Genomic DNA, 21,184 nt, shown 5'->3' with positions numbered 1-21,184 from the left:
GGTAAGGTAATTGCATATGCTTCTTGTCAGCTAAAGGTACACGAGTGAAACTACCCCACACATGATTTGGAACTAACAACAATAATATTCACTCTCAAAATATGACAACATTACCTATACAGAGAGTAGTTTAAGGTATTCTCTAATCATAAGATTCTCAAATATATTTTCTCTCAGAAGAATTTAAATATGAGGCAATGAAGGTAGTTGAAATTTATGAAGGACTATGACTTTTCGATATCCTACCACCTAGGAAAAGTGAATATGGTGGCAGATGCTTTGAGGAGAAAGGCGAGGAACTTATCTAGTATCACAAGCAGTGAGTGAAGGCTTCTTAAGGATCTAATTGCTTGGAAATCTTTTGGTTTAGACTCTGACAGGATTGAGATTGCTACCTAGCTATTAGAACAAACATCATGGATCAAATTATAGCTCAATAGAAGGATGATCCGAATTTCGCTAAGATGATTGCAGCTTGCCAACAAGATGAGTCAGCTTACACTTAGAAGAAGATGGCAGCATACGGTTTAGTCAGAGATTATGGGTACTAGAGTACCCACAATCGTAGAAGGAGTTACTAGATGAGGCACACAAATCCAAGTATATTATACACCTTAAAAATACTAAAATGTATAAGGACTTGCAGCAGAATTTTCGATGGCATGGAATGAAATGTGAGATTGCAGAGTACATTTCAAAGTGCTTGGTATGTCAACAGGTTAAGATTAAACACCAGAGACCCGAAGAGACACTGCAGATGATAGAGATACCCTAGTGGGAATAAGAAGACATTAGCATGGACTTTGTGGTAGGTCTGCCAAAGACTAGACATCATTACGATGTTATCTGGGTTATTGTGGATCTCCTGACAAAGTCAATACACTTATTGTCGACCAGGGTAAATCAGACTTTGAAAAGTCTCACTGACTTATATGTGGATGAGATTGTCAGGTTGCATGGTGTACCTGTATTAATTATTTTTTATTAAGATCTGAGGTTCATTTCAAAGTTTTGGGGGCAACTATAGAGAGCTTTGTCCCCAAAGCTCAAGTTTAACATGACTTTTCACCCTCAAACAGATAAACAGTCGGTGAGGACAATCTAGACATTAGAAGACATGTTTCATGCATGTGCACTGGATTGAGAGAGTGACTAAAGCAAGCATTTAAAGTTAGCGGAGTTCACATACAACAACAATTACTATTCAAGTATCGGTATGGTTCCATATGAGGCACTGTATGGGCAACCTTGTAGATCTTTTGTTTATTAGAGTGAGGTTGGTACTTGGTCTATTGAATCACCAATGGTGCTTCAACATTGCACCCACAGGTATAGTTGATTCAGAAGAGACTTCTGACTGCTTAAAGTCGTCAAAAGATTTATGTTGATCTAAAATGGTGTGAACTTGCTGTTGAAGTTGAAAATCATGTGTTTGTCAATGTTTCATGGATGAAAAGTGTGTTGTGATTCGGCAAGGGTAAATTGAGTCCAAGATACATATGACTATTTGAGGTTCTGGAGAAAATCGATGAAGCAACTTACAGGGTGGCACTTCCTCCCCATTTTTTGAACATTCATAATGTGTTCTATGTTTCGATGTTGAGGAAGTATGTGCCTAACCCGACACATGTTATACAATATGAGGATCTTGAGATACAAAAGAATTTTACGACTAAAGAGCGTCCTATAGAGATTCTTGACCAATGTGAACAAGTATTATGGATGAAGACTATTCCTTTGGTGAAAGTGCATTGACAATACCATGGGATCGAGGAGTGCATGTGGGAGCCATAAGATGAGATAAAGACAAAGTATCCAAACTTGTTTGGTAAGTAACCCTAAATAAATTTTGTGAACGAAATTTCTTTAATGAGGGGAGGATGTAATACCTACGATTTTTTGGTAATTAGTAAAAATGTGATTTTATATTTTAAATTAAGTGAAATTTAAAATTTTAATTAATGTTAACTTTAGATTGAATTTACATGTTAAAAGAAATCAAATTTCAATTAAGGTTTGAAATTGAATTTAAATTCAATGTTAAATTGGATTTAAATTATAATTAGAATTTAATTTAATTCGAGTGAATTTGCATTTAGAATATAATTTAATTTGAGTTAAATTTAATGTGAATTTGGGTTTGGATTTTTAAAAGTCTAATTTGTATATGGATTAGATTTGGGTTTACCTAAATAGATTTGGATCTTGATTGGATTTGAAATTCAAAATAAAAATTCATTTAGAATTTTAAATTGAAAATTTATTGGAATGAAACTTAGAAATTAATCACACTTAATAAAAAGTAGGAGTCCCATAGGATGGGATGTCCCCCCTATGTGGCCCCATCCCATGTGTCACTTCCTACATTGAGAAATTCTGAAATTTTAATAAGTTTCCTAAATTAAAACTTGGTGCTTAGCCAAAGGAATAAAAGCAAGATATTTTTTTGGGGGTTTTGTAATTTGGAAAGGGGCATCCTTAAGGTAGGATGTTCCACCCTAGTGGGCCCTCTAAAATGGCTGAAACTTCTACATGAGGCAAGCCAATGAAAAATCAAGTCTTTCTAAAATATTCATAAAGACCTTAAGCTATATTTGTTCAAACATTCCTATTAAGCTTTAAATAAACATAGAAACATAGGATTTTGGAAGGGAAATTAGGGAAACCTTAGGCTGAAAATGTGAGTAAGGAAAAGAAATTTTTTTAGTAGGCTTATTGGGATTTCAAAATACCAATAGACATATACAAGAGGGGCTTACGCCTCCCTTCTAGTTTTGCTATTTTCTTCTCTCTACTCTCTCTCCTCAAATCCCCACTTCTTCTTGCCTCTCCTTCTTCCCCAACTGTTGGAGGCCTCCATTGGAGGTGGAGGAGTGTTGATTAGAGGAGGGCCAACTGTCCGATCGGTCCAGCCCATTCAAACCATGTACTCGCATGATCCAAAGTTCAGTTTTAGTTTTTCGGCTTTTATGAGGTAGGGGTTCTAAACCGATGCATGTAGGCTAGGATCAATATGCATAATATGTATTCGTACAACAAGATCTTTCAATGAATAGACTTGCCCGATTAACATCAAAGCCTATATTTTATACCTAGAAACACTATACTAGACTTTCTTGCATTTTCTCAATATCTAGCCATACATACCTATATACATACATAAATAAAATAAATAAATGTGTAGCTCCTAAACGTTCTAAGTTTATAGAAAAAGACATGGTTATAGGTATTTTTGCTTAGTCTATTTATCATTGTTTATTTACTAAATTCATGCCTTGGATTGAACCAATTTAACCAAACTTTCAAAATTTTCAGCATCAGGTTTTAGTGTAGGATCCAATGATATTTGTATCACTCTAAAAATACACCTATAGCATAAATAATATTTCCTCTAAAACATGTTTCGTAATGCCCCAGAATTTTTAACTCGAAAGAAGTGAAAATTTGCAAGCAATTTTTTTCTTGAAATACAATGCAACTCGAATGAGAGGATCGATACACAACATAAGTAATTTTGGTTTTTGAATTGGACAACCCTGGGTGGGTTATAGAACTAAAAACTCTAAAGTCGACTGGATCCAATTCCTATTCGAACTTGGATCCAGGTCCGTACACTAAAGACACCATCGAGAATCTGACTCTACATAATTTGAGATAAAAGCAATATCATTACAACTTAATCATAAGGTAACATAAGTCATCTGAATATTAACATGTTCATACACGAGTCCAAAAATCATCTCAGTCTAACTGAGATACAAAAAGACAAAAATATCATAGGATCAACCTAAGGATAAAAACATGGTCCACTGGCCGACCTTGCCCCCTGTATCGCACCACCACACTGTGGATCATTCATCACCTGAAATCTCCATGAAATGAGGTCAGACTTATGAAAACTGATAAGTTTATACCACTAACATTAAGATTTCATATACTAGAACATTCATCACAAACATGATATCACAATTAACATATCATGATATAATTGAAGTAGAGTAAAGAGCAAACATATATCTCAACATTAATGTAAATAGCAACATGTATCTCAGCATCAATGCAAATAGAAATTATATATCTCAACATTAAAGAATAAATGACATTTCCTCTGTTAATGCATATCTTTTTTTTTAATTAATATCCCCAGGTACTCAGGTATAATCTTAGTATCTGATGAGGTCATGACAGATATTTATTTGCTATATGAATCTTTTTCTTGAAGTGCCTAATAGATCGGATATCCAAAATGGGTCACTTGTGGCCAAGAAAATTCCTGCAAAGGCTAGATGTTTAGTAAGGATTGCAATCCAGGACTATCTGCAATAGTTGGAGTATGTCACATAGGACACATAGACAACCCCAGTGATACCGAGCATCCTTTAGATCCGAACATTGAAGACAAGTTGGATCCAAATCCAACTCACTAGACCCGATCTAAGATGTGATCCATTGCATATCCAATCATGTAGGACTATCTGAGTCCAATTGGATCTCTAAGAACCTAAATCTGCTTTGAATGTTGTATTTCAATTTCTGAGATATTTTGCATTTATCTTCTTAGAGATTGTATTTTTATTTTTCGATTTCATTTTGTCAAATTAAAGAATCATATCAAATATTTTTTACATTTTTTTAGGTGCCAGATTCTATGGATCCGGATAGTTCTAGTGCCTTGTAGGATTTCTTTTGTGGTACTAGAGGGTGTATGGAGATCCAGGGTAGTTTTTATTTTTTTTTTTGTATTTTGTTTTAATGCATTTTAGTGTGAGTCCGAATTTCAGTTTATTTGGATCTTGCCTAAGATCCAAATCCATAAATAGACCCCCTAGTTAGCGCCACCCTAGTGTGGACAATGCTAATCCTCTGTTTGAAATTCTTTTGACTTTGAAAGTCAAAAGAGCTGTTGAGAATGGATTCAATGTTGTGCCAAATATAGTGGATTTAAAGCCTTAGAAAGTGGTTGCATTGGAATGACACTCCCTCACTAATGACACTTTAATTTTAGAGTTTAAGAGGCTAAGAGGGGGCATGCAGCAGGGGAGGCCTTTTTGTCTTGAGAAAAAGAAAATGCTAGAAAAGAGAAGGAGGTGAAGGTGCTAGGCATGGTGGAGGTTGCTCGCACATTTAGTCTCTGGATTCCTGGTATCACGATGGGTGCCTCTCGTCCCCCTTGCTTTGCTTGACTCATTCAGAGAGACTTTATTTACCTTGGCAGCTTGAGCAACTTGGAGAAGAGAAATCTCTGTGGTTTTCTGCAAGATCTTATACAGAAGTAGAGCAGGGAGCAGATTTGAACCACTAAGTTGGGATCAGTAAAAAGGGCTTCCAACGTGGAATTTCACTCGTCTGATTATGGAGTGGGATGAGTGGGAGTCTTTTCTAAAGAGGGAAGCTCCTCATTCAAAGAAGGGCAGGTGGTTGTTTGCACTCAAAGAGCTTATGTGCCCTAGTTGACCAACTTCTTGATCAATTTTTTTTTATTGGTCTTCTCTTACTCCCTACCAACAACGAACAACGACAACTAGTCGCTTTGATCCAAGAGTCACGAAGGAAAGATATACTCTACAACTAGAAAGAGGTACTTGAATGCTGAATGTTGTGAGTTGAGAGAGAAAGAATGGTTAGTGCTTAATTCAAATGTTGAATTGTGACAAATATACCATAGTCATAGCTGTAAAACAAGAAAATACCAAGTGAAAAGCATGTACATGTACGAAATGAGTTAACAAACAAATGCAAAGTAATTACTCGTTCTCTTGTTAAGGAATATAGTTTATCCTCTGTGTCTTCTAATCTTTATAATAGTCGAACCCAAAGTGCAATTAAAAAAATATGAACATGCAATACATATGCACGAAAAGGAGATAACCAACATACACAAAAAAATGAGTATAAACAAATTAATGTGCAAAACAAATACTTACATCACTTGCCAAGAGAGTTTCTTTGTCAAACTCATACTCTTTTGGCTTTGGAGTGTTCTTTTCTATAGCTTTTCCTTTAACTTGTTTATAATAATAAAATAAATTGTATGTGATTAATATCAAATATACACATGATTTTAGGATATTGCTTATACCTTATGTATATCTGGTTGTTCCTTGCTCTTCGAAACTCAGGGCCTTTTAAATCTTTTTTTTTAAGAATTATGCGGCCATACATCTTGAACTAGTTAGATATACACATAAAGATGTTATTCATTAAAAAACACTGGATATACATACAAAGAAGCAATTCATTAAACAACACTCGATATATATATATTGTTATTTATGGTGCCGCCTGTTGTAGCCAACCTCACCACATACACTGCACTTGTATGGCACAACATTCCTGTGTTCTGTTATCCATCTATTAACCTTAGGTTGCCCTGCTTTGCAAACCACTTTTGGTGGATAACAACTATAAGAGTAGATTGAGCGATGTGTGGGACATTATCCGCCATCGAAAAGAATGAACATTGATTATATGCAGCTCGATACGATTCAAATGTGAAGAACTTATCACAGTAATCCTCTAATATGTTGCCCTCATAAAAAATGCATGTTCATAAGAAATCTTGCTAACCGGCCACTCTTCACAAGTGCCTCTGAAGATCAACACTGTAACCGTGAGATTGGTCGTGTGGTTTGTATTGTTGTTGGAGGCAATACACTATTTGCACACATTTGTTGTGCTTTTTTTTTAGCTTGTTTTTTTACCTTCGCCACCACAACGCTTGTCATATGCTGCCCCACAATCTTTCTTTTCTTAAATAGTTTCATCAACATGACAAGAAACTTTTTAATAAGTAAAATTAGGAGCTTATCACGTATGACAAGAATCCATGAATTGAAGCTCTCTACTATATTAGTTGTTAAGCAGCCATATCTTTTCACTGGACAATGACATTTAACCCAATGTTTTGGATCCATGTTAGTGACAATATAATTATATGTGTATATGCTTTGTTCTTTAACTTTGTCAAGAAAATATTTGCATTATTGTTTCATGACTGCTCGAGCTGCACTCCACCAAAGTGCACTGAGTGGTGAACCAAATTTTTTTGAATAGTTTTTTGTCAAATTATTCATCCAAAATCCAACATAACATGTACATGTGTGGGAGACAACATACTTTAAACCTAGATGCATGTATGAAATAATTGTCAATACTCTTCTCTCTTTAAACTCATCAAAGTGTATGAATTTATTCTTTAATACTTCTAAAAATCATGCATATAAATTTTTGCACTCCTTATCAACAATTGCAAATGCTACCAGAAACATCTTAGCACAAGGATCAATACTATGAATTGACAACTATATATACATGTATCTTCCTTTTAGGAATGTGCCATCTACCATAAAAACTGGAGGGCGTCCTTTCAAAAACCCATTGATGCTTATCAATGCTTGGCCGAAAGGATAAGAACATGTACTTAAATCGATCTTTCTGATCAGTCTTAACATACCCCAGTGATCCTTAATTAGCCTTCTTTAAATGATCTAAATAAGTGGGAAGCATCTTGAAGAACTTTTCAAATAAACCATATAATATAGTCTTAGTGTGTTCTCATCCACGCCATGCTTGTTTATATGTAACCTCCACACCTTCGTCGCAATTGATGTCATTCATGATTTCTCTTGGAGTTATCTTTGAATTATTGTGCATGTGTTTGTAAATAACACTTGGAAATCCACTTGAAAGGCACTTTGTTCACTACAAGGTTGCCTAGCAATCCACTATATGTATGCTCACTATCATACCTCTTTATTGGAAAGAAACCTACTTCATGTACCTTTGTGCAATGAATCTTTTAGGAGCAATCAACATTTGTTCAATGATTTTTAATTGCTCTTCATTTTATAAGAACTCATTAAATGAGAACCAAGGGTTTGCATACTCTAATGCCATTGGTGCATCACTTTCATCCGCCCTTATTTGTCCAATGTCATCAATGTCTTCATCATCTTCTATCGACATGATATAATCATCATCATTGATATCATTCAATTTTGCACTGTCAAAATGATCACTGTTATCACTAATTAATTATTTGATCGCATCAACTAAATCAAAATTCATTATATCTATCACTTCATTTGCTTCCATGCATGTATTATTCCTGCATTTTCAACATTCAAGATTAACTATCAAAATATCACATTCATCATTACCTACATCTCAACCATAAATTATATTAAAATTACAACTTGTACCTAGCATTATCGTATGCCAGAGAAGACTACATGTCATTCAAATTATTGTGATGAAAATCACTGACACTTCTTTTTCCACTATTTGGGACACATGGTTTTATATTTTGTAGTGATTCATCGATCATGTACAACATCAATATTATCCATTGTTTAGGACAGTTGGATAATCGACAAAGGATTCAGCTCGATAGATGGTGCCTAAGATACATGCACATTCTCCACGGGATTCATATGATTTCATTGATCAACTACTCCTTCATTAACTTTGGATACTTTCAACTAAACATCACTACTAGTTAACATCGATTCTACATCATCACCATCCTTAACATCTATCCACATTTCTTGATTGTTTGGAGAATAATTATATCGGAAGCTCAATAAGTCTGCCACATATTCAGTTTTACGAGACATCAAAGTCACAAATTCCTTAAAGATAATATTTTTTGAGACTAATAAAGATTTTTAATTTGTGTAATCAAACCTATAGTAGTGTACTTTAACCCTTTTAGATGCCATCATTGATTGCCTACAACAAACAATAGTGTACTTTAGCTCGTTCAATGCTTGTGTATAGTGAACCCTAGCCCCATTACACCAAAACAAGAACAACAAATATTGACTAAAGAACAAACAAACAACCATAAATCATCTACAATAATATATAAATTTCTATGCAAAAGACCCTAAACATAGTGAACACTAAACATTAAATCTGGTGGCTAGGGACGTCGATGACAACACAAGAAAACATACAAAAAACATGCATAGCAACAACCAAACACACAAATACACATGAAGATACCCACATATATATTGTATGAAACTCACTTTTTGAACATTTAGAGGAGAAAGTAGATCACAAGGATGATACCACAACTTCTTCAAAATACAAGAATCGTCGCAAGGGTTCGCCACAAGAGTTTTACAAAGAAGTTCTTTGCAAACAAAAACGAGAAAAAGAAACCCTCAAACAAAAACAAGTATATATATATATATATATGATTCGACAAAATCATAACTATTAGGAAAAATTGCATATAATAAAAATTTCATAAATATTTTAGTAAATTTATGATTTTGTTGTTTTCCTTTAAGTGAAGTTTCACACGTAAATTTATGTGATTTTAAGATATATACAAAATAGTATGATATTTGTAAGAGGTGTTTCACAAATATATTTATGCAAAATATTGAGTATATGTGAAAGAGTAGAATATTTGTGATTTCGGTAATTTGAGTTTCACCAAAATTTTACAAATAAATTCATGCGAGTTTGTGAGTTTTCGCGTAAAAAAAACTTGTGATTCTAGATTTAAATGGGTATTGGACATAGCCGATGGGCGGTACAATTTTATCACAAAAAAGCCTAAATTCATAATTACAAAAGGTAAAAGGATCCTAAATATTTGCAATTTTGGATATCGAGAGAATATAAAAAAGGTTTTAAGAGAATTGAGTCAATTTATACATACAGTACAATCATTTTTCGTATTTTTAAGCCAATGGTGTTTAGTAAAAGAAATAAAAAATATAAGTAAAATTGTATTGCACTCTTATTCATAATCCACGCTTACGATCTATTAGTCTATAACATAAGCGGGTGACCATCTACTTCTACGGAGTGACATAACAGTCTTTAAATATTTGGGTAATGGTTGGTTACAATTATTTATCTATTCAATAAACTTGATTGATTGATACAAGTTGATTTTCTGCTACTATGGATCAAAGAACGTCTGCAATGGTGACAATGAAAATTGAGAAAATGTCTCCCTTTAATTGGCGATTATCAAATAAATTAGAAAATGTTACAACTGAAGTGGCTATCCGAAAAACACAAAAAACAGGAAACTGAAGTGGCTTTTGGGAATATCACAGCAGGCAACTTGAGAACTGCCTGTTGCATAATGGATTGAATTGGCAATGGCCTGTCACCTTTTTTTTGCTTTGGTAGCTTTTATAATGCTTCACCTTCTCTCCGCCGCTGATTTTTCTCAGCTAACTTTAGGCATTGCTTATTTTACAGGGATTGAGTAATTACCATCCATGTTTAGCCTCAATCGATCCTACATTCCACATTTTCATGACCAGCAACGACCAAAAGAATGCAACTGTATCTGACAGAACTTGAGTTGGACATAATACGATATGGATTTAGGGTCAGAGATTCATTTGAGATTTTCTCAACACATCACAAATTGCATATTCAGAAGTAGCCATGATGTTTGTCAAGAAAATAGCACAAGACTGAAGCATGACAATTAACTTTGTATTCAACAAGCAAGATGTTTCAGACAGGCAACAGATGCTTTCACAATGGCAAAAGAAGGAAAATAAAGAAGAGCCCATCCTAAAAACTGTAAGAGGATATTTAAGCAATTTTTTTGGGTAAGAACAAGGGTCTAACCGCACTTAGTAGAGTTTGTTCATTAAGTTGATCATAAAAAAGAATGCATGCACCCATGGCAAATTTATCAAACTAAGCCCCCTTAAAACCCTATTTAACAAACTAAGACCCCTTAAAATCTTTTTACCAAACTAAGCCCTTTTAAAACCTAGCATACAATCATCCTCAACAGGAAATAAAGAAAGTAAATTGAAGATTGAAAAAACAATTAATCAGAAAACTACTAGTAGACAAGGCATGGGAAGGCATCTGTTATGTTGCCTGTCTGAAACATCTTGCTGGTTGAATACAAGCATTTCCCTGAAACTACTAGTCAGCCTTTGCCCTATTAACAGGAATCCCTGAAAGTTTTTGTCCTATTAACAGGAATCCCTGAAACTATGGAAAAACGAACTGCATGGTACACAACAATAATTTTGAGGTTCCCAAAAATGGTTGAACATTGGGTATTTTCTACTCAGGATGCATGATAATGGATTCTCTTCTAGAAGGCAACAGAAAACAAAATCCTGCCATTGTTTCGAGTAAAAAGGACAGCAGTAAATTACCAATTCCAACTGTTGTACTCGCAGATCAGCACAAGGTTCATTTTCTCACATATAACTCTTGAATTCCATCATCTAAAGGACCATGGTTCCCTATGAATAACAGCCACAACCACTTCAATGGGTTGTAGTAGAGGTTATCCATTTTACTTCAAGGTAGTTCATTAATTACGATCTTGAAGCTGGCAGTCAGCCACCATCTCCCATGATCGCAGGGATTCATCTTCAGTGTCAGTTCTGTACAGAGCAAGAGTTGATACCTCAAACTCCAATTGACAGATGTTTTGATCGAGCGATTTAGCCTTCTCAATAGCCCTGTCTTTTTCCTGCTCTGAGATGTCTCCATATAAAAGACTTAAATGTGGCATATAGGCTGTAAGAAACATATAATGATCTCAGATAATCCGTAAAATCACTTGGTGAAAAATAAGACAGACTACAATACCTCCACAAGAATAACCCAATTCATTTCTAAATAATGAACAAAGTGTTTATTTGCTTACATATTGCAGGAACTTTTCTTGTTGAAAAGGAAATACTTTTGGAGAGGAAAAGATTCCCAGACTCCCCATAGAAATGAAAAGGATCCTATGCAGTTTATGGCACCAGGTTTTAGAATGCATGGACTTTATCATATGAGGACAACATGAAATCTTTTAAAAATATATGGGTCATTTTATTAGGAGCTGGGTGTGTGAGTGCATGTGAATGTTTGTGGGTCTCTCTCTCTCTCTCTCTCTCTCTCTCTCTCTCTCTCTCTCTCTCTCTCTCTATATATATATATATATATATATATATATATATATATATATATATATATATATATATATATATATATATATATATATATATATATATATATGAGTTTATATTTGGTGCTCTTGGTAATACAATACTATTTAATAGAAAGTCGTAGCTGCAGGTATTGTTTAGTAATCAGACCTTATAGATGGGTTTATCATGGTTTGTTTACTATGAAAATGGCTTTGTAATCTAATGTTCGTGTTAAAAAAATTGATTTTTAAATATTGTGAAAGTTTGGTCCATTGCGGGCTGTTGTTTCTTAGATTGTATAAAAAACTGTCAAATTCAACAAAAATCTCTGAAGTTAATGTTGTGCTCTTTTAAGCTAATTTATGTTCTCCTCTAAGAAACACTCAATATAGGTATTAGAAAATCAATGGATCAATTGATACTATGGTACTATGGTTAATACCACACATACATCAGTGAAGGTTTTTCCATAGACAATTTTAAATAAATGGCTTTTAGTAAAAGTCTAAGGAAAATCTTGAATTTTTTATATAAACAATAAAAAAGAAGTTCAAAAATTCAAAAGAATTGAATTTCTAGGAAAATATTATCATAGTATCACAGTATTTTTCCTTTTTTTTGTTCCATCGAAAACTTAAAAACTGTAGTATTCTCAACACATTAGTGAGCTTTTAGGAGAGTACATGTATTGCAATGTTTTGGTGCATGCACACATGCATTCACTCTGTTAGAGCTAAAGTTTAACAAAGTTTAGTTTGTATAAAATTTAACTAATAAACATAAATACAACATACATATAGATGTACAACATAGATCAACAATTTACTAGAGATCTATGTTACCAGGACACTCCTAGAGGTCTAGTGTATCAACGTCTGTGTTTGACACCTACAGTTGACACAGCTTGGACAAGGCTATTTTCAAACTTTAAGCTGTTCTCCAGAACTGTTGCACAGGTCAGCCAAGGGATGTCCAGTGTTGCACACTGGATTTGTGGTGTAAGAAGTATGAACACCTAAAAACTGTGTCTAGTACTTCATAAATTATATTTTTTCTCCTGCATATGAATTATATAGTGATAGGCAGATAGCTCAATCTCTGGTACAAAATAGTTTGTTGAGTTTTATTTATTGAAAGAGCCTGGTGATTTTTTTATCTAACTCCAAGGATTTTATAACTTTACCTATTTCTTCATAATTTTTTTTAAGGAATGTTTTTTTTTCTTCTCTTGTGTCTTGTCATGGCCTCTCTCTCTCTCTCTCATCAAAACCACTTTCTGTCCAATTTTTCTCACTTCTGACTTCAAGGGTAAGAACTAGGCAGCCCTCTTTCGTGGGAATGTTCATTTTTGTGGGGAAGGGGGAGGGGGATATACGAAACAGGTTCACTATGAATCTGGATTCCCATTGACCATGGGACACACCCGGGTGCATTTTTTCATGCACGTGAGAAATCATCTTATTTTTATATGACAATAAGTTGTCATACGAAAACACCTAAAACAAATGCCCCCTAACATGGGTATCCACGAGTCTTTTTCCTACATTGAATAATCTATTTGCCTATATATATAGAGTGGTTGGTTCCTCCTACCCGGGTAGGAGGGTATGAACACTTTATTTTTTATTTTTTTAGGTCATTCTTCAAAATTTAACCTTACAGATGTGATCTACATGGTTTAGGAATCAGCTTTTACATCCTCTGATTACCACATACTAGCAAGTTTTTATAAGGCTTCAAAAATTAATGGTCTGGAATTTTCATATTTTGTCATAAAACACACGATCAAACAGGTGATTCTAACAAATGAATCTTGTTGAACACATCTGTAGGATATGATTTACAAAACATGGCATGAAACATTGAAGAATTAGCATTGTTCAGACCATATGGATGGTAAGAAGAACCCTAATTCTTCAATATATATATATATATATATATATATGTGGAGTGATTGATTCCTCCTAATGGTACGACTGTGTGGACTGTGGAGAGTCTAAATTTTTCCATGTTTTCGTAGTTTTTTGGAATCTAACCTTACAAATGTAATTTACACAGTTTGTTTAGTAGGAATCAGCTTTTGAATAATTTGATTATGACATGAGAATAAGTTTTTATAAGGATTCAAAATCAATGGCTTAGTATTTTTATAAATTTTAAAGTTCATAAAATCATATTTCTTGGTCAAAAAAGCTTGATCCAACAATCAATTCCTAGCAAATAGTTGAACACATCTGTAGGGTCAGATTTAAAAAACACAGCTTGGAACATTGAAAATCAGTATTGTCCACACTTTATGGATGGTTAGGAGGAACCAAGTGATAGGATGGTGCAGACAGCCATAACTTTTCAAAATTTAATTTTCCGTTTTTTTTTTTTAAGAATCTGACCTTACATATGTGATCTACATGGTCTATTTAGTAGGAATGGGCTTTTGGATCATCTGATCATGACATGTACGCAGATTTTTATAAGGCTTCAAAAATCAACAACTCAGAATTTTCATAAATTAATGACTCATAAAATCATAGTTTTTCATTGAAAAAACATGATTCGACAGTCAATTCCTAGCAAATTGAACATGCTAAACACATCTGTAAGGTCAGATTTTCCAAACATGGCTTGAAAAATAAAAAATGAACATTGTTCATATCATACAGATGGTTAGAATTAACCAATTATATATATATAGGAAAATGTGTCCATGCTAAACCCATTTGGTGCTAAACCGCATGCTAAATGGGTTTTTCGGGCTTCTCTGGTGCTTTTTATGTGATTCCAGCTCCATAAATGTGTTGGGCATGGTCTATTTACTAAGAATCCACACCTGGATCATGTGTTTTCGATGAAAAAATGATGTTTGGAGCCTCAAAATTTTACAAAGATTTTGGACCATTGATTTTTCGAACTTTATAAAAACCCACCCATGTGTTGGAATCAAACACTTCAATAGCTGATCCCTATAAAATCAAGTACATAGATCACATCTGTACGGTCAGAATTTAAAAATAAAATGAAAAAAGCCTGATAAACCCATTTAGCACGCGGTTTAGCACAAAATGGGTTTAGCACGGACCCATTACTCTCTCTCTCTCTCTCTCTCTCTCTCTCTCTCTCTCTATATATATATATATATATATATATATATATATATATATCATAGTCACCTATATCGTTAAAGGTAATTTCTCGATGAGGGTATTTCTTAGAGAGATTTTCAAAAGTTGATAAATCTCGAGAAAATCTCAGGAGTTTAAAAAATTGGAAAAAATATAAATAACAACAAAAAGCTAAGAAAATAATAAGTTTTGCATTATTTTTCTTTCAAAAATATAAAAAAAAATGTTTTAAAGGTTTTAAAATATAAAGGAAGCAAAAAAATAGGAAATGCAAACTTAAAATAAAAAAATCCTCAAAATAAATCATGATATTTTGTTTCTGGTGTTATTTCGAAAATATTGTGATATATTCCTGATATTTTCAAAATATTGGCGATATTGGTGACAGTGATATATAGAGAGAGAGAAAAAGAGGTGTGCAGCTACCTACAGGATCACGTTGGCCATCCATTGCAGGGCTTGATGGATGACCAGCAGAAAAAACATTAAAAAAAATGCTAAAAGAGTTTTTAGCAGCAGTTAAAAAACGCGCTAATGGCACATTTTTGCCCCTTTTCGCATTTTTTTGTGTGGCTGTCTTGCTCAGTAGCTGCGCGCCTAAGGGTTGCATAGCTCTCTCTCTCTCTCTCTCTCTCTCTCTCTCTCTCTCTCTCTCTCTCTCTCTCTCTCTCTCAAGAGAGAGAGAGAGACACATGCACACATACAGACATGTAGGGGTGTCAACAGGTTGGGTTTGGTTCGGACCCAGGTGGAACCAGACTCAAACCAGATTTGAGATGATGGTACCGGGTCTGGACCCAAGTCTAATCAGACACACCATAAGAGAAACCATACCTGGATCCTATAAGGACTACATGAATAAGACCTGGACCATACCCGGTAAAATAATATTTTTTATAATTTTTACATTGAAAAATTGTGGATCTTAATCGGAACTCGGGTTGGGCCCGGGTCTGGTATAAAATTTCACAAATCATACCCGGCTGCATGTATTAATTGGACCCTTCAGGTTCAACCCGGATTCTAATTGGGTCTTCTTATTTATCACCAAACCCTGACCCTATAGGGTTTGGTACGGGTCGGGTCCAGGTCAAACCTGACCCATTGACACCGCCACATACATGTCTTTCCCACACTAGATAGAAACCTAATAGCCATGGTCTGCACCTATGATATAAAGTTGCCCTCAAGAATTTACCGATGAGATAGTATTCTATATCCTCCTGGAATAAAAAGAAATCTCACTTTCTCTTGTAAAGATCTCCAGAGCATCTTGACAAATTTTTAAAGAAAGAAGAAAAGCAACACTGGAATTTCTGTCTGATTTTTGTTTTTCTCTGAGCAATATCAGATAATCTCAAAATATTATCATGATAATACGGTACATTCATATCTAGCAATATTCTGAAATTGTCAAAATATTTATAGTTTGTTCGGAATAATCTCAGTGAAAAGACAATCACTCTATTCGCAAGAGATCTAAGTTCAATCAGCTGAATCTTAGGCAATCCAAATGCCAAGCCTTTGAGTAGGATGTTCTCCTACTTGAAGACCAAAGTAGCCAATGATTCAGCCAACTCTACGGCCAAGTCCCCAGTTCATAGCAACCGAGCCCAGAGTTGTACCAGACAGGCCCTGAATCCTGACTCCTGTGCCACTGAATTCTTATGTTGTATAGTCATATTTAATGACTACTAGATATTCAGATGTGCATAGTCCAGTCATACTTATATGGATGAAGCTGACCAAAATTTACACATTAAAAAGAAAAAAAAATCAAATTTCCACAATCATTAGCGTCATAGAAACCTAAAACAATGAAAAAACAGTAAATATATAAGCAATGGTGATAGCAACTCACAGCTTGTGCTAACATATCCAAAATGCCCAGTGCAATGTCGATTAGCTTCCATCACCTGAGCAAGAAAAACACAGAATATCTAGTTTGTCACTAATTTGGCAGGTAAACATGCATGTTTTGTGAAGAAGTCAATACAGAACATACAATTCTATAACCAAAAACATAGTAGCATATGCCTACGATAACAAAATCCGAAAACGCATCAAATTAAACATGGTACTAATGGCTACCGTCCTTTCGGAGGAATGTGGGGATTTCTTCCCTGTACCACCCACAAAGACTTAAATAAGCATACCGATATCCAAACTTCCCCAACCCGCCGGTGGAAACAAACCAAACACCATTCACAGTCAACCAAGTACAAACCAAATTAATCAATAAAACACCATGGTTGCATTATATATCATGAACCTTCATTTAAAATAAATAAAAAATTGCCATTTTTGGTGTGTATATCAACAGAACGTCCAAGATTTCACATGAAATTTCTCTTTTTCTTATCAGATGACCTTCTTCACAAACGTGAAACCTCATGTTGGTATTCATCAGTTCCCCGAAATAAATAAGGAATAGTGAATCAAAATATGCCCAGAAAAGTATAAATATGCAATAAAATTCACCTCCTCGGATGGATGAACAAGAAGATAGACGCATTGGTAGAAGAAGGTTCCTTTGACGACGGCACTTATACGGCACTTGATCGGTTTGAGCCCCTCGGAAGCAGCAGCGAGCTTGGCAATGGCATCCTTCCGGTTCAGGCGCATGGCTCCCACCATGGTGATGTGGGAATCGAACTCGGGGCCCCCAAACTCGTTTCTGAGATTGGCCATCAGTGCATTCAGTCTCGGCCTCACCGTTTCCGGTGGGATCGCCCACACCGAGAACACCTCCATCTGCTCTCCTCCTCGTCGTCCTTCTCCTTCCATGGACAGAAGGGAATCAAGAGAAATAGAGATCACCCACAAAAAAAATGATGGAGAAACGAGATGGGGAGCAAAGAATGAAGCTCGAAAGCAAGAAATTTACCGCGAGGATTCGAGAGAAGCTGCAGAAAGAGTGAAAAATGAAGACCCCCCAAAACCCGGAAGGAATAGCGGATCACGTGCTTTTATTTACCAGAAGCCAACGGCTACCGTCCATCTCAACAGATGCAGGGTCCCCGGCAGTGGTTAGGCTAACTTCATTACCTTAAGGCTTAAGCATTAGGCACATGGAGCCATGCTTAAATAAATGGGTGATTGGTAAAACGGTCTGCCGAGAATAATGATACCATGTTATCTGTTATCTAAGAATAAAATTTCCAACTATGTAACAATATCGTTGATATGTGGAAAATATCGTGAATTTAAAGTGCAGATATAATTAAAAAATATCACAATATTTTCAAGCTTCGCCAATTTGGAAAATGTCACGCTATTATCCCAATAATTACCTGATACGAACACATATTTTCTTTCATTTTCACAATTTACATATTTTAATGGTTTATCTTAATTCATGGTAAGATTTTTTCTCACGAAGAAAATCCTAATACTGTGATTTATGGCGTGTAACGCTGCCACTTGAACAAGAAAAAGAAAATTGTAGAATTTTGCGAAAAGCTAGAGAGATTTTGGGGAGAAAACCTTTTAAATGTTGGATTAAGTCACCTGCTTTTTATGCTTAGCCATGGCTCTGTATATCTTTTTCCTTGTGGGCAGAAAGTTGAGCATATTCTTTAATTGTTGGGTAATATTCTTTCATAGGAAATAATTAAGGAATAACTAATCTTTTGGTACTCACATGGCCTGCTATAGATGCCATCCGATCTAGTTCGGACATCGGAGCAACCGATTACGAACTACATTCAGTAAGCACAAAAGTTGGATCAAAATTGGGGTTTCATTGTTCAATTTGAAAATACTGTATTAGACTTTATATCATGGGCATAAAAATTTTTGCAAACCCACGACATGCAAGATTGGCGAGTCTGACCAGCCTAATGGCCAAAGGCTGCACACCAACACTTTTCATATGTTGAATCATTTCATTGGCTCTGCGCACTACTTCGTGCACAGCTTCTTAGCAAAAGTTGATCAAGTGCATTTTCAAATGCATATTTTATTTAGTCTATGCCACTTATGTGCATAGTTGTCCCATACCGGCTAATAAACGCATGGATGCCTTAGTCTTGCGTGTTATGAAGTGTATCATAACTCCATGGGCACACCCAAGTATAACCTCGCTACAGAAGAGACAAGGCCTTACGACCCCCAATCTGAAGACCAGTTGATGATTGTATTCATATAGCAAAGAGCAATACCCAGACTCGTTCGTCAGCTCCTAGACATTCACTCGCCTAGCCTCGATTCATCATACTTGGTTGGAACCACATAAAGTGATTTCTGAGGGAATTTGCCGTAACCCACATACACCCTTGTGCGTCGAAACGCTACGTGTAGAAAACTCATCCAAGTCGAGAGATCCTTAACCAAATTTTCAAAGGCAACATCTTCTGATCCGCTAGTACTGCTTAACCAAACAATGTTTCACGTCTGTGCCACCACACATCGTCGCACCAACGATGATATTGTTGCCTATCGCATGCCATGCTACCACTGTACGTCACTGATCAAGCCAACACATACCGCATGTTCCTACACTCGATGCATTTTTCACTCAGTAGTAGAGCTCTACACTACACATTCTCCATTTTGAAGACTCGGTCTAGGACATTCTCCCCCACTAAAACCATTGTCGTCCTCGATAATGTCAATGCAGGTAAGAATGCAACCTTTACTTATGTCAGCTTCTTTTTTGCACTTATCTTTGGTCTTCTTTCCTTCACCTTACTCAACTTGTTCTGGTTTTCATCCACCATCACTGCAACTTTTAACACACCAAGTCTCATTCTTCAACACGTCTCAAATCACTTAGACAACAATCTTCCGCTCTATCAATATCGAGCATTCTTCACTCATGGGACCCCAGTGTAGTCTCATACATAAGCGGGTTATCCTCGTCCGCACAACAAACTTGTTGTCATCACGCTCATGATTGGGGCACCTTCCGATCTTAGCAAGGGCAATTTCAACCCCTTCGTGGTCCTCACAGAAAAGAGTGACCACTAGTGTGTGTTGTAACGATATCAACTATCTTAAAGCACTAACATGCGATTTTCTAATAGTCTAATCTAGTCTTTAAGTAGGCGATGCCTATTTGAATATTACCCCAAAAGCGGTCATTCAAAACATCTTCCTGGTCACTCATCCAAACAAGGGGCAACTCACGGCCTAACGCTGCAACTCATATCTAGAGCCAGCAAATATGTTCTCATAGGAACCAAACTGATGAGCCACGAATAACGACTTTTTTTGCACATATAATTCATAGAAGAACTGTCAATCTCAAGGGATCAAAACAATGAGCATTTTGCTCAAGATGGGCATTCGACTAACCCACAATCTTGGAAGAGAATATAGAAGTTTAATTAACTTTCTCATACTCAAATGTGCAGATCCATCCAGTCGAATCCAACGTGCATTCTCTGTATGCATAAGGCAAATGCCATGCTCTACCTGGGAGCCTGACGCACAACTGGTAGGAATCTTTGGCTTATCCGCGTTCTTTTATTCAACTGAACAACAACCTTACACTTTTGCTTATCATCAACAAGATGACCCATACCACCCTGCCAACAACTTGCTTCTGCACTCGGTTAACCACACTTCAGGTGCATAAATTGTGGTAAACAGGACAAATCAGCAATGCCCTCTTCAGTGTTGCACTCAACAAACAACAAGGTCTCCCTGAATCATTCTACTCTGATGCCAATTTATCACGAGCATAAAATTTTTCGTAAACCCACGATGCGTCAGGCTGCCCAGCCTAACGGCCAAAGGCTGCGCACCAATACTTTTTCATGTGCTGAATCATTTCATTGGCTCTGCGCCCCACTTCGTGCATAGATGTCTAGCGAATGATGATCAAACGCATCTTCAAATATGTATTCTATCTAGTCTATGTCACTTATGTGCAATGTCGTCCCATATCGGCTAGAAAGTGCATGGATGCCTCAGCCTTGAGTGCCATAGCCTTGTGTGCTATGGAGCATATCACAACTTCATGGGCACGCCCAAGCATAACCTCACAACAGAAGGGACATGACCTTGTGACCCCCAGTCTGAAGACCAGTTGATGATTATATGTCATCGTGAAGAGTACCACCTAGACTCATTCATCGGCTCCTACACATTCACTCGCCTAGCCCCGAGTCACCATACTCAATTGGAACC

General features: G+C 35.8%; 1 protein-coding gene across 1 annotated transcript; it reads right to left on the bottom strand.

Annotated features, from left to right (window-relative positions):
• Positions 1 to 11,044: 11,044 nt before the first annotated feature.
• Positions 11,045 to 17,981, bottom strand: LOC149814710 (cyclic phosphodiesterase-like). The gene is made up of 4 exons (XM_089988429.1): positions 17,937 to 17,981; positions 17,531 to 17,829; positions 16,911 to 16,965; positions 11,045 to 11,529 (listed from the first exon to the last, which is right to left on the bottom strand). Exons 2-4 carry the CDS (start codon positions 17,801 to 17,803, stop codon positions 11,321 to 11,323), a joined length of 537 nt encoding a protein of 178 aa, XP_089844555.1. The 5' UTR covers positions 17,804 to 17,829; positions 17,937 to 17,981; the 3' UTR covers positions 11,045 to 11,320.
• Positions 17,982 to 21,184: the final 3,203 nt, after the last annotated feature.

Source organism: Nuphar pumila, chromosome 15 (genome assembly GCF_984573655.1).
Source record: "Nuphar pumila chromosome 15, dmNupPumi1.hap1.1, whole genome shotgun sequence".
NCBI lineage: Eukaryota > Viridiplantae > Streptophyta > Magnoliopsida > Nymphaeales > Nymphaeaceae > Nuphar > Nuphar pumila.
This window is presented reverse-complemented; position numbering and strand designations above follow the sequence as displayed.